This window comes from Herpailurus yagouaroundi, unplaced genomic scaffold (genome assembly GCF_014898765.1).
Source record: "Herpailurus yagouaroundi ecotype Mexico unplaced genomic scaffold, PumYag 100, whole genome shotgun sequence".
Classification (NCBI taxonomy): Eukaryota; Metazoa; Chordata; class Mammalia; order Carnivora; family Felidae; genus Herpailurus; species Herpailurus yagouaroundi.
In genome coordinates, this window is record NW_024412391.1 from 51,914,619 (window position 1) to 51,929,947 (window position 15,329).

Here is a 15,329-nt window from a genome sequence, read left to right on the forward strand (position 1 = left end):
CACTTAAGTGTCAACACCTCAAATTACACAAGATCGATCTCTTATTCTGAGCCCACCAAAAAACTGGATCAAGAGAAGTATCTTAAAATCATCACAACTAACGAGGTTTAAAGATAACTTGCTTCAAACATAGGTGCGTAAATGGGAAGGTGTTCAGCACGGAAACAGACATCATGCCAACCTGTGGAATATTTCTTTCACATCTAGCTCTAGCAAGTAAACGCTGTTCTACGTTGCATTCTTTTCATGGAAATCTATGTGGTGATCTATAATTATGATCAAGCCCACATAGGAACTTAGAAGATGTGAGGGAGAACTTTAAGCCAATTTAGACTGAAACATTCGGAGGACGGAAACAAACCCCCCCCCCAAGCTTTAGGAACTGTCTGTAGGATTAAATATGAAGAGCAGCAATTATAAGTAAGTGTTATCATGTGGAGAGTCTGCTCTTTTAACAAACAGAAATTGATAAAGCTGACAAGTTTCGTCTCCTCAGCACACCTTCTTGACGGCACAAGCACATACAGAGAGAAACCAGAAATTAGACTCTGTTAACTGTTATTCTTTAAAGGGTTGCACCTGCATGTAACACCTTTATGTGTGCGCTATGCCATCCATCTGCCTGACAATGCTAGACTCTCCAAATGTTTTTAAAGAAAATTAAAATAAGCATCTGCTATTAATAATTTTATTCCATCCTGAATACTTTCGTTTTGGGCTGCTGAGAAAAAGCCACATTAAAACTACCTTTGTAACTCCTAGCAAACACATTTCAGAAGGTAGGTCTATAAATAGATGTGCTTCTGTATGCACACTGTAAATATAAAATCATCCGGCTAGCGGAGGCTGCAATTTAAACTGAAGCCCCAGGATGAACTTACCTGATTTTTAAAGTCCCATTAGAATAGCTTGCAATCAGTACAGATCTCCGTTTTCTACTTGCAGAGTAAGGCAAAGCACCCCCAACTACATTTTACTTATCTCAGTCCCATCCTTCATCAGAAGCTTTGAGATTTCATTCAGAAGCTGTTGTCCCTAAATGCTGAATATGCACAGAACCGGTAATGGAAGGGATCTAAGTTAAACCCTACAGACGCACCAAGAAAATAGCAACATCAACACCAAAAAGCAGCAAATCCTTGAGAGGTGCTTTTTCTTAGCTGCATTTCCCAAGTCTGCCTCCTTTCACACATAAAATGTCTCAGTTATGGAAGAGGATCTTACCTGAGCTGATCATACTGTGCATTCTCTGCTGAGCCAAGAGCTGCTCTCGTCCAGCCACCCCATCTGAGGAAAAACACGAGTCACTCTCGTAAATTGTCTGCAGCATATTCCAATCACTCTTACTTCAGCTACATGAAAGATTCATCGCTGCTCAGTGCAGGGGCCCCAGGAGCTACCCTCCCTGGTCCTCCCTCCTCCCCGAGGAGAGGCAGCAGCAGACAAACTTCCACAATGATTCCCTTTCTGTTAAGGTGGACATACACTTTTCAAAATATCTGGACACTTTTCCTGTGTTACCAACCTGTGTACAAAGCAGAAAGACCAAGTCGATGCTATGGCTGTCTGGAGTTTAGGTTATCCCGGAAACTAAAAGCAGGTGGGGAATAGGAATGTGCTTCGGGGTTATTGCTTTGTCAGAATAAGTAGAAAAATATTAACTGTACCCACGAGAAAAAGAAACTGATTAAACCTGGCTTATAGTTCTTCAGGCTGCTAGAGTTGCGTTGCAAGAACCCTCAGTCCTGCAAGTGGCTTCAGCCGGTGCCCTTCTATCTGTTTGTGTGCGTCTCTTCCCCCCTCTCTGGTCTCTCTCAGCTCAAGTTGGCTAAAGCTAGTGATAATCCATTTGCATATGAATCAACAACGGCAGGGCCCACAGGCACAGAAATAGAACAATGGTCGGCCTGAGCCAAAAATAGGTCAAGCATGGCCGAGTGATTGGAGCCAGCATTAATGCATTTAAAAATACCCCAGCAAACCCAGCTGTCCAGCCTCTATCTTTCAAACCATAATTCTCGATTGCAGGGCCTTAAAAGCAATTAACTCTTTCCTCCCTCCCAGCTTGCTTTACACACTGTATTTCCATACTGGCGATTTGTTTCCAAAGAAAAAAAGAAAAAAAAAAAAAAAAAAAAAAAAATAAGAATCATAATTCTAAGAGGGCAAATGCACATACATTTAATTTCATTTTATTTTTATAGTATGTGTTTTTGGAAGAGAGAGGAGAGAAGTGCAGAGCTCTGTATTGGTTCTAAAATAATACTGGAAGCTTTTGCTCATAATGTGGTTTCTGCCTCACCCACGCACAGCAATCCTGGTGTTCTATTTTTGTTGCCTGTTTCTCTGGCTACACTGCAGTTGGCTGTAGCACTAGAAGCTTTTCTGCCTTCTAGTTTCAAGACTGACAGGAGATTTAGTAGAGGTAGTTTCAGAAAACAAGCACACCGCAGAATAAAATGTTTATGAAGAACTAGGTTGATTTTTTACTTGCCATTTATGCAAGGCAATTGTCCATTTCATAAATCCTAATGTGAGCTTGGTACCACCTATCAATTTTACTGCATCCGGTTTCTATTATATCTAAATTAAAAAGAAAACATAGCTTAGGTCTGAAAATGTTGCCTCTATTTCAGCCCCTCAGGCTAAATTCAATGTGGAAGAGAAAAAGGAAAAGAAAGTGTTGATGCTGTCTAATGGATGGAGGCAGAAGAACCAAATATATATGCACCTGTAGTTCAACCAATAAATATGGTCAGTCTTCAACTAGGAATATTCTGCATTCATTGCTACCTGAAACAGAGACCTCAATTTTTGGAAGAAATGGCATTTGGAGTAGTTGACAGGCGCCCAGACCAACACACATTTTGAAATTCACCTGTAGAGTAAATGAATTATAACATATACTACTAAACATTCTATAGTCTCTGAGGTACACTTATAACATCATTTCTGTATGAGAAATAAATTCTGCATCACAAACTGGGTTGTACCATCTAGCCATTCATAAGGGCACACCCAAAAGTGATAACCCACTAGTCCTGGGAACTCTTCTTCCTTTTCTAAACTAGGTCAGTAAGGAAAATGTAATTCTTAAAGCATTAGTAGCAACAGAGAAGGAAAGGGAAAAAGCAGAGTGTTTTAAGGTTCCTAGAACAACTGGTGGAGGAAGGATCTTGGTCAACCACAGAGTGTGGGGCAGGGGAAAGAGAACAAGGAGACATAGGGTTTTGGTGGAAGGGAGGAAGCATGTGAAGTCATTAGGCAGATAACACACTGCTGAAAACAGTGGTACTGAATTTTCCTTCTTTCATAGATTAACTCCTACTTCTTGCAAAATTATGTTTGGACACATAAGTTACAAGATTTAAAAAAAAAATTATTCCAAAGCACATTGGACTTAAACTAAAATGAGAAAATCTTATTTTCTTGTCACTGGAAAAAAAATATCTAATTCCATTTGATATTACAACTAAACTTTCACTCAGTCAAGAAATCAATATATAAAATTCAAGAGATGGAAATATTGTGGAGCTGGCAAATTACCTCAGGGATGATGTAACCAAGCATAGCATTTTAGACCTGGGAGGAAGTTTAGAATTTGCCTACAGTGGTGTTCAAACTCTCTGTGCCTCAGGATGCCATGGGACCCTGGAATTGACTTACAGTGCTTTCTCCAGAAAAGATTCTTCCCCGAACCAGGGCAACCTCACTTTTATTTGTTTATACTAGAATACTAAGAGTTCTTTTGAACAACAGCTTTGTACATTAAGAAGAAAACAGCTGAGGGGCGTCTGCGTAGCTCAGTCTGTTCCTTAAGCTTCTGACTCAATTTCAGCTCAGATCATGATTGCACAGTTTGTGGGATGGAGCCCCATGTTGGGATCTGCACCTACAGTGTGGAGCCTGCTTGGGACACACACACTGTCTCTCTCTCTCTCTCTCCCTCCCTCCCTCTCCCTCCCTCCTTCTCCCTCCTGCTCTCTGCCACTCCTCCTACCCACACTCATGTGCCTGTAAATGCACACGAGCAAGTGTGCTACTCTATCTCAAAATAATCTTTGTTAAAAAAGAAGAAAATAGTTGAAATCCAATAGTGTTGAGTACAAACAAGCTCCCTATTTTACAAAGTAAGAATCAAGGCGTGCTGAATGTTCCTAAGGCTATAAAAGTACTTGTTAATGATATTATGACTAAAGAGACATGCTTTGTATCTAGCAGGTGGTCTCCCATCATATTCCCCAGTCTGGCATTCTGTCCCTTTTCAAGTGATGCAAATAATTACCTGAGATCTTCAAAATAAATTTTAGAATGATCTAGTGATGAAACATGGAACCACCAATTGTTTCAGAGTGGTTTTGAACAGAATAGGCAAAACAGTGATAAACATGGAAGAGGGATGACAAAATCCTACTAAAACCATAATACACATCTTTTGTCATTTCAAATTTAAGTGACCCCTTCAAATTGCAATTGACAAAAACAGTTGCTGAGCTTTTATCATCAAGAAAAGTAAAACTCCAAAAGAGTGAGTTAGTAATTATCCTATTTCTCAGAGGTTCTAGGAAAAGGCATACCACATAAAATAGTGTAATGTGTCTTCTTCATGTTGACCAAGTTATTTCACTTGAGATTTTATCCCCACATGCTTTCAGTATTTTGTCTGTTTGTTTGGTTTGGTTTGGTTTGTTTTTACCATTAATAGTCTTCCCTTTTACCTCTTGACAATGAAAAGTTAGTTTAGGGTGAAAAGACATCAGACACATCATAAAATAGGTATCGCTTGTTTCTCAGAGGAAAAATAAGCATCATTAAAATCACCAGGAAGTATACTGATTACCATAGTTCCATTAACCAACAACTTAAATATTAAGAATGTTGTGTAATTCCTCTCACATCATCTCAACAATGTCAGTAAAGAAATGTCAGTAAGTTCCTTTTTGTGCATTTATAAAATCAATTTTACTGATGGGAAAAAAAAACTATTAAATTTTGTATTATAAAAACCGTAACAAGCTAATACAAATGCTAGGCTAGAATAAATAGGCATTAAAAAAATCTCAATATAATGTTAACTCAATTTAATAAAAACGTTGGAAATTGATCTAAAAATCATTTTACATTCATTTTACACTCATTCAATAAATGTTAATATTATCTACTGATGGAAATGAAACCACTGTCTAATTATTTAAGTGGTTATTTTAAACAAAATATGCAAAACTAGTGATAAATTAATAGGAGGGATACCAAAATGTCATTCAAAAGCAATTATGATAATTCCAATTATTTTTATGCAGGTATATAGACAACACAAAAAGATGTATAAAAATCTATATGGCATCAAAATATTTCCTAAAATATCCTTGGACCCATAGCTCACATTGATCTTTTCTCAAATCAGTCCCACTGGAAAGAAGCAAAGAAGGTAATATAGCCTGATTTATTCTAAAACACCAAGGTAACCTCTGCTCATCTGTAATCAAGCACAGACTTTTCATCTAGCACCAAATCCTATGATTCTGAAATCTAGACAAAGTATTTCACTTTGCCTGAAATATTAATTCTGTTTTACAGGAAATCTACAAAATTACTCACCAACACCTGGATCTCCTCACTCATTTTCTGACTCGCTCATGTTGCTTTTTCACCCATCCTTACGTTTCTCAAACTATTGTCACAGCAATAAAGTTATACGTACTTGTCTGTAAGTAGTAGACTTGGTTCACCTAGACTCCCAACGAACAGGCAATAGAGTACAGGGTACTAATTTTTATTTGGAATTAAGTAGTCTATTTATCTGATTTTTCTATCTCTTAGAGAAACATTGCCAATTGTTATTAAATAGTGGATGTTCAATTTACAAGTGATTCCTTTCCATTGAAACAACCTAATTGGTTACCAAATGGTTTTCAGATAAGGAAATCTTGCCTGGACCCAAGAACAGGTAAAGGGTATCAGAAAACACATCAGCAATGAAATTCCAGGGAGGCTGTTTTATATGAAAACAAAACAACATCAACAAAAGCTCTAGAACTGTTGGCCTTGATTTGATTGATAATAATTTCTTCTCTAACTTTTCCCTTCAGATGGGACATGTTGATCCATGATTTATTCTATTTCTAGGGGATTTCAGAGCATCAAGGTCACCTGGGAACTTGTTAGAAATGCAATTTATGGGGTACTTCCTATCCTAGAAGTACTAAATCACAATCTCTGGGAGGAATCTGTATTTTATAAGACCTTCAACTGATGCACGATAAAGTGTGACAATCAGTAGAGAAGATCAACCTTTCCAAATCAACGATTAGATGGCTAAAATATATAAATGGAATAAGTATCTTTTTTGGGTCCAATTTTAAACAAGCCAGTATTATTAGAGAATAGTTTATTTTAAATGAAAATAATTAAACTAGGTAAGAGACTGAAGAAGATAATTAATATTCAAAGTAGAAAGAGGAGGATCGTCCAAAAAAGTATCTCTTAACTGGCAGATGAGCCCAGCATTGTACATTTAAGATGACAGGGATGCGTGCACTGCTTTTCTTCACTAAGACAGGTTGTTCCAGGTTCTCTTCTTCTGAGTATTTGTCAGTTGCACATCAGTCTTTCTGTGCAGAGCTCAGAGCGGCCAGTCCAGGAGAAGAAAGCAGTATGATATCATATTCAACATGTACTATTTCATCGTTATTCATTTTTGCCATAGTGTCTTATTAAAATCTCAATAATTAACTTCAAATCAATAATAAACCACAATTTTATAAAGCTATATGCATATATGAAAAATAATCTTTTGTTGAAATCAAATGAAATGTAATTGCACTTTCATTTTTGCATTTATTTCCTTGTCTTGTGGACAGAATAACCAGTGAAAAGGGTCAGACAACAGACTGCAACAGAAATGATCTCACGTGGATTCCTTAATGTAATGATCATCATCGAGTAGTTTGAGTAAACAAAGTTTTCAAATATCTTCCTTTTGGAGTATTTTAACAATATTGGCACTAGGAAATTAACATAAAAATGCATTTGTAGTTACACTTTATAGTACTGGTCTAGTAACTGTAGTGATGGCAAAGTTTCTAGAAAAGTCTGGTTATCAATTGCATTGGCTCACGTCTACATGTTCTATTTTTAATTGGTTAATTCCATTGATTATACCATTCTGACTCAACGTTCTCAAAGAAATATAGGTTTAGATTCAACCTTCCCTCCCTGCAAGTCACTTAAGAAACAGCACAGTAGTTTTTACACTTTGTATTATGGTACTGTAAACTGATTTCACATAGAAAAACTATTTCATATGTATGAATAGGCTCAATGTAAATATAAGTACGCATCAACCATTAATCTTTTCTTTTGCTTTAAGTGGCACGTAATGGCTCATGCTGATAATCAAACATCATTTTCTTAACAGCATCAGCTTTGAAATACAAACCAACCTGGACTAACCTATCCCATGTTTACTAAACTAAGTATGTATAAGATATTTACAAGACAAACTTTTAATAGAAATCTTAGTTTCAAGACAAAATATTATTTCTGGCTACAAGGCTATGAAAATCAAAATTCTGGAAGAATTCCAGTTAAGTAAAATTAGCTTTCTGATCTTCACTATTTGGTATGATTCAAAAATTTAATTTTATATTATTCTACAAAGTAGGTGTTCATATGTAGCCACACGTTTAATAGTTATCATCTTATAAATAAATGGGATTCTGATCATCAAAAATCAATAGTGATATGTAGCACCTGGATGAATACTATATTTGAGAGCTGTGATAAGACTGATTTCCACATGCTAATATAAGTTCACCAGACATCAAAAAATCAACCCAGAAATGTCATTTCTTGCCACAAAAGTCAAGCTGATATTTACCATAGCAAACCACTACCTATCACCATGTTAAATCAAGAGAATGCCAGAATGCTTGCCACTGAAAATAGCAGCAACATTTTTTATATTGCAATTATATTCTGACTTCATAAATGATCTAATTGGATGTCAACTACCATATTTAAGAAACAGCAAATGCCCAAGCACTTATTTTTTTGCCTCATCAAAAATATTTACAGCAGTGGTGTATAACTAAAGTATACACATTTGCAATTAGCCGTATCACTAAGTTTATTAGATGTCCATGGGTAAGGAATCTTTCCTGTTTCAGGATGGTTTACTTTAACAGAATTCTTTCAGTTACCATTTGTCTGATAGATATTTTTCCACTCCCTTGTTTTCACCCTTTGCATCCTTTAAGAATAACTTTTATAGACAATATATACCTGGATGGTTTTTTTCCTTTCATCCCATAGAAAAGTCTCACATTTGGTAACTTCATGGAAGGAGATAGTGGCCCTTGCTGGTTCATCATCTTCTCAAGAGCAAAAAAAGTAGTAAATCCACCTCATCTTTCAAAAGCCTGCACATATACATTACTTCCTTGGCAAAGCCTTCTCTGATCTGAGCAGTCATGAATGACAAGACCTAACTCTGTCCTTACGTATATCATAACAAGAGTCTTTGGATATTTCAACAATTTGGTTACATATCTGTTTCCCATGCTAGGCGTCAACAAGTCAAGAACAGATCTGTCATTCATCTATGTGCCTATTTCACACTGCCTAGCAAATAGTAAGCACTCTATATGATATGTGAATCTATGTAAATATACATATGTTTGATTTTTATACACTTTCATTCATGCTTGTTTTCACAGATAAATGTCAGGCAAACAATTTCCATCGTCTGCATCAGCCATTCACATTCCACCCTTCCCCAAATGTATCTCCAGAGTTAGTTTTCCTCTCTCAAAAGGGTTATCTCACACACCCAATTCCAACATCATCCTGGTCAGATAAGTATGATGATTATGTTACATACAGTACTTTTCAGGACAATACTGTAACCATTCATAAGCTTTGTATCATCAATATAAAACACAAGAGATGGTAAATTCTATCATGCTTTATTTTCCTAGGATTAAGCACAGGAAATTAAAAAACTCAAGATTCTAGAGAATTTACTTAAAACCTTCCCATTTCTACACTGAAACTATTTTTACTAAAAAGGAGTTTTGAACATTTTAACAATTGTTCCTGTGCTCTTGAGGCTCTCCTGGACTCTTATAACGGCCAGCCTAGCTCCAGGAAACAGTGACATGACTCTTCTGAAAACATCAAAGCTCTAATCAAAAAAGTTCCACTTTATATTCTCATTGACATAGAGAATTCCCTTTCAGTTTTAAAGAGCTCCTACATTGTCTAAGTCTTTAGAAGGAGGGGCCTTATGTTCACATGTTTTTTAAATCAAAAAGAGATATATTCTGGAAAATGTGCAAACTTCAGTGTCAGATATGAATTTACACTTGATTCATGAAAACCAGCGAATATCTTTCATATGAAGGGCAACTACATTACATTCTAAATAATGTGGCTTATTCGATGGAGACAGGCCTCTGGATTCAGACAGAATTTGACTTGAATCCCCCCTCTCATTTAGTAGCCAGTTATAAGTTGGATAGCTTGTATAAGTTACTTAACCATTCTTAGTCATAATTCCCTCATTTTAAAAATATTAACCTCAGCTTCACAGTCACTTATGGAGCTTCAAAGCATTGAGATAAAGACCTTGAGAGGAAATGGGGTAAGAAAAAGGCTCAAAGAGAACAAGTCGTCTACAATTACCATCTGGACAAGACAGTGACTATATTTGCAGGGGCTTTTATATATAAACCTTTAACCAAGATGTGATCTTTATTTTATCTGTATTTAGTGTTGCAGATGAGTTGTAAATCCAGCTGAAAGAGGAATGCCCTTTAAGAACTTCCTCTGATAGGAAGCTCCAAGTATAAAATTAAGTGTTAGTTAAAAGGAGGACCTTCACATAGCAGCTAGTAGTGTTTTCTGCCAAGCAAGATTGGTTTATATGATCAAATTAATATTTGCTGAATAACGTATTAAAAATGTTTTGTGGGGGCACTTGGGTGGCTCAGTTAGGCAAGCCTCTGACTCTTGACTTGGGCTCAGGTCATGATTTCATGATTTGTGGGACTGAGCCCCATGTCAGAGCCTGCTTTTCTCTCTCTCCCTCTCTCTCTTAAAATAAATAAACTTTAAAAAAATCCTCCTGTTTAAAAAAAAAAGTACTGGGGCGCCTGGGTGGCGCAGTCGGTTAAGCCTCCGACTTCAGCCAGGTCACGATCTCGCGGTCCGTGAGTTCGAGCCCCGCGTCGGGCTCGGGGCTGATGGCTCAGAGCCTGGAGCCTGTTTCTGATTCTGTGTCTCCCTCTCTCTCTGCCCCTCCCCCGTTCATGCTCTGTCTCTCTCTGTCCCAAAAATAAATAAACATTGAAAAAAAAATTAAAAAAAAAAAGTACTTTATGAATGTCATCTATGGAGCTTAAAAAGTAAGAAAAAATATACACATATCATGTCTGACAAGAAACATATACCACAATGCTATATAATTAATATATGCTGAATGTGGTCCCATACTATGTCATACTTTTCGAAGCCCATAGGAGAAGAAAATACTCATGTTGTCAACTTTGTATTTCTCTGGTTGATATTCTTCCCAAAGCATTCATAGAAACATTCACCGTGTCTTTCTTCAACTTCACCCGTCTCATCCCTGCACCCTTTGCCTATTATTTCATATTCTGTTCCTGCTACCCTGCCCAATACATATGGAACCAAAAAGGGAAGGGAGTATTTATTTCCCCAAATTGTATCAACTTAATAAGGACTAAGAAATCATGGTTATAAAATAAACATGGTAAAAAAATGAAAAAAATTGACATGTGCTTTGCAGGGTTGCTTTAATATTTAGAAATATGAATATAAAATTTCCACCATTATGGCAAGAACATAATAGGTATTCAGTACTCTTAAGTTATTATTATAGCACACTATTAATACACACATCAAGAAGTGAATAATCGAGGGCCTACTTAGATTTCTGTATTCTGAACTAAGATAATAGCTATTTCTCAAAATCAGCTATAATATTAGAAAACAGAATATAAAAGAAAAATTTGAAGGGAAAATTTTTTATCACTCTCCAGGCTGATAAACACACCATGTGTATTCAGCAAGTCACTGATTCCTAATTGAATAAGAAATGGAAATAACGAGCAAGAGGGGAGTAGTATGTCCCAGCCTATTTGCAAAGCTTACTTTGTGAGGTCTAATCAGATATTTTAATAGGAGACACAAAGATTCATAGCAACACTCACATGTGTGCCATTTAATCACAACCTAGGAGTATCACCAATCCACAACGCATTCCCCCCCAGCTAATGACTTCATTCCAGATGGCAGGGACTCTATTTAAAATCAATAAGCTAACATTAGTTATTTCACGTGAGGCTATAACAACCTGTTTTTGTTTTCTTTTTTGTAATTAAGTGAAGACTGCTGTCTTCTTATTTTGGCTCTATCTGAAGGAAATTCTCAGCAGTACTTCCTGTAAGTAGCAGAGACCCCTTGGAAGCCAAATTCACTTATTTTAGATTCAAGACTTCACCTGGATTAAAATTTAGTAATTTCTGATTATTCAAATCATGAATAATTATATATTGACTTGATGGAACACAATGCTAGTTGAGGGAAACTAAAGTCTAGGAGTAATTAACATTCCGAAGACTATAAATGGTAAGAAATTCTCAAGCACAGGCTAATGTTGTTCCCTTTATAAGCTAGGGAGAAGGCATTAGTAAAAAATGACAGTTAAAACTCTCAAGCATTTCATTTTATTTAAAATATGTAGTTGAACTTGAACAACATAGGTTTGGACTTAATGTGTCCACTCATACATTGATTTTTTTTCAGATAAATATAGTACTGTGAATTTATTTTCTCCTTATGATTTTTAAATAATATTTTCTTTCTGTAGCTTACTTTATTCTAAGAATATAGGATATAATATATATGACATACAATATGTTACACAAAATATGTGTTTTTAAAAATTTTTTTAAATGTTTATTTTTGACAGAGACAGCATGAATGGGGGAGGAGCAGAGAGAGAGGGAGACAAAGGATCTGAAGCAGGCTCTGTACTGATAGCAGAGAGTCTGATGAAGGGTTTGAACTCAGGAACCCTGAAATCAAGACTTAAGCAGAAGTCAGATGCTCAACTGACTGAGCCACCCAGGCACCCCTTACATAAAATATGCTTTAATCGACTGTTTATGTTTTCAGGAAGTCAGTAGTAAGGCTATTAGCAGTTAAGTCTGGGGGAAGTAAAAAGTTATATATGGATTTTTGACTGTACAGGTGATTGGCATCCTAACTCCCAAGTTGCTCAACGGTCAAGAGTACTTCACTCGAGACAGGATCAACCACACATAGAGCATATCATGAAAAAAAATTTTTTTAAGCCAATATGAGGGATGAGAAATGAGAACCAATAATTATTGTCAAGGTCTATGCTAACATGGCCACCTTCGTATATCACAATATAACATGACTCATATTGTTAATATCCAGTCATTAGGGTAAACCTAAAGTAGTATTTTCACTATTTCCAAATGAATTATGTATGGATTATCATAACATTTCAAGAATGTTAGAATCATTAAATATAGAGTATACTGGTTGTCAGACATCCAAACGTATATGATTCAAAACAGTTGACAAGAAAATGCAAGATTAAAATGGCACTAAAAAATTTGAATCTGTGCCATTGGGTATAATGTACAGACAGTCACGATATCTGATCAGTTTTTCAAATAATAAAATCTATTAACTTGGAACATAATAACCAATGTAGCATCGTTCTTAGGAAATCAGACAGAAAATACAGAAAGAATTTGATTTGTAAAAAAATTAAATGATTTTATTAAAAAAAATTTTCTCCAGAAATTGCTATGTACATCCAGGAACAATTCTAATTTTCCAGAATAAAGTTTCTTAACGTGGTGGTGAACTGAATGAGAAGACACAGTCCATACCCTGCCCATTCTTCATTCCAAAAACACTCTTCCCAGGATTTTCCTATGATCACAACAATGATGTCTACCAACACAACCCATAAATCAAAACTCATCCACTATCAAAAAGTCTTTTTTGGGTTCACTCTTCTTGTTTTGTTTTTTGTTGTCTTTGTTTCTGCCTTGCCTCATTTTTCATTAGGCTCTTTAGAACCACTGTATCCCTACTGTATTTCACTGCTTTTTAAAATGTCTAGTTGCTTAAAATGATGTCTCCCTCATTCCAGCAATTACTGCCTAGTCTTAGGGACAGGTATTCACACACCAGCCTCTGGCACCTTTGTTTTCTCACATACAAATCAGAAGTTAATTTTCTTCCTGCCCCAAACCTAAGTATATATTACTTAACCATTAATATCCATGCTTTCCCTGCCTCTTTTATCTTTCTTTGTAGTATATATCAAATACATGATTCAGTGTTGTTTTCTTTGACTAATGTTCTTACTGCAAAAGTAAGCAGTAGCAAAAGTAATCCATTTGACTTGACCAATTCCTTAAAAGATACATTAGCCTTGTTCTGTTTTTAATTATAAGAGTTTCCTACATTTATACAACAATTATTGTTTCCTTTGACAACACTGTCCTGTCAAAGGGTTCTGGGAAGAAGGACCTCAGATGTTCAGGAAAAATGAAGAGGACTGGTAGGGGCAATGTGTAATGGAAAGTTCTAGAACAGTAGAAACAAGCACACCTGGCTATTAATGTTCACTCTGTAACACTGTGATCTTGTGGCCCAGGGAATGCACATGTCCTTTGAATCCTAGCACTCTGTTCTTAAAAACATACCACTGCTCCAGAAAAAAATAAAATAACATAAACAAGGGCTCAACATGAATTAGGAAGGAATATTATTTCTTCAAAATTATGAAGAAGTATTATGAAAGGCATTCCTTAACAATTCTTGTTTTTAATCCTCTAATTCTATTTTTTTAGCCTTTTGTCACATCAATTTCTAATATTTGAGTAGCAGAATAATATCTCAAGTGCTGGAAGACAGTGGAAATCAAGACAACAATACAAAACAGTATCCACGTGGGGGAAATAGTTAAAAAGATAACCCTGGAGAGGCACTTGTGTGGCTCAGTTGGTTAAGCATCCAACTCTTGATTTCAGCTCAGGTCACAATCTCAGGGGCAGAAGCCAGAGCAGTGTAGGGCTTGTTGGGCTCTGCACTGAGCATGGAGCCTGCTTAGGATTCTCTCTTGCTCTCTGTCTCTGCCCCAATCCCCCACTCTCTAAAGAAAGAAAGAAAAAAAGAAAGAAAGAAAGAAAGAAAGAAAGAAAGAAAGAAAGAAAGAAAGAAAGAAAGAAATCAATCCCTGGAATGTGGCAACAGTGTGACAGTGCATGCTGGCATCCATTATTAAAGATCAGGGTCCAGGGTTCTGCTCCTGTTTTCAGTTCAGACTCCTCTCCTTGCCAGAAAGAACAGAATCTGATCTTTTTTGTTGCTCCAACTTTTCAGAGAAAATGCAGAGCACGGTCAGAACTAAAGAGGCTCTTGGCTACCTGATCATGCCTCGGGAATACACAACTTGCAACAGGCATTTGATAAACATACTGGAGGAAAACTAACTCCTGTTAAAAATGCTAGTGGTGAAGACTTGGCACTTAAAGTGACCCACAAGCAATTACAGACACACAGACTAATCATTTTTCTGCAAACTGCAGCAAGGTCTTGACATGAGTAAGGAACAACCAGACAAAAATCATCATGCCATAATGTGGCTCCCCCTCCCCAGAAAAGAAACTCCAGTGTTCAGACCATGTAAGACAAGAAATGCAGACTGGACATAGGTCCATATGATGAAGGTAAGATAGGAATTGAAGATTCATGTCAGGAGTCATCATTTGTGAAATAGAATTTGCTTATTTAATAGTATGATAAATCATTGTATGGTTTATTAACACACATTAAATCATTTTGATATTGCTAAAGGCTTGAGTTAAAAAGAAATTTTCTAGGTTATGTAACAGATGCTGGGGTAAAACCTGACTACTAGAGACAAAACTCTGGTACGCAAAGTAAACAGAACCCGTTATAACCCTATAAAACTGTCACAGCATCAGCCCTTGGTTAAGAATATGCATTTGAGTAACCAACCCCAAAGTAAGATGCAAGTAAGTTAAGTCCTTTATCTATACTTTTTGAACACCATGAAGGAAATGACAGACCATTAAAATGCACCCTGTAGCATGTCAGCTGTAACATGATAATTACATTCCAGAGAAAATTCATATTCTGTTAATATGCTGCCTAGATAACAAGTGTAATGGGTGACAGGGTCATCAGTAAAATGGTCAAAACCTATGTTATTTTTAAAGTTAACATCATCA

General features: G+C 36.3%; 1 protein-coding gene across 23 annotated transcripts in view; it reads right to left on the reverse strand.

The window, feature by feature from the left end:
• The window catches only part of HDAC9 (histone deacetylase 9), a 931,635-nt gene that overhangs the window by 533,813 nt on the left and 382,493 nt on the right, over positions 1–15,329 (reverse strand). For 20 of the 23 annotated variants that reach the window (XR_005789365.1, XM_040472481.1, XM_040472497.1 and 17 more), the window contains exon 3: positions 1,225–1,287. Coding sequence is in view for 22 of the 23 variants with exons in the window: in XM_040472481.1 (XP_040328415.1) it covers positions 1,225–1,287 (63 nt within the window). In the remaining variant the exon portion in view is untranslated. Of the gene's footprint in view, positions 1–1,224; positions 1,288–1,525; positions 1,911–15,329 lie in introns of those variants that run through there. The other 3 variants (XM_040472490.1, XM_040472492.1, XM_040472489.1) reach the window with 3 other exon arrangements.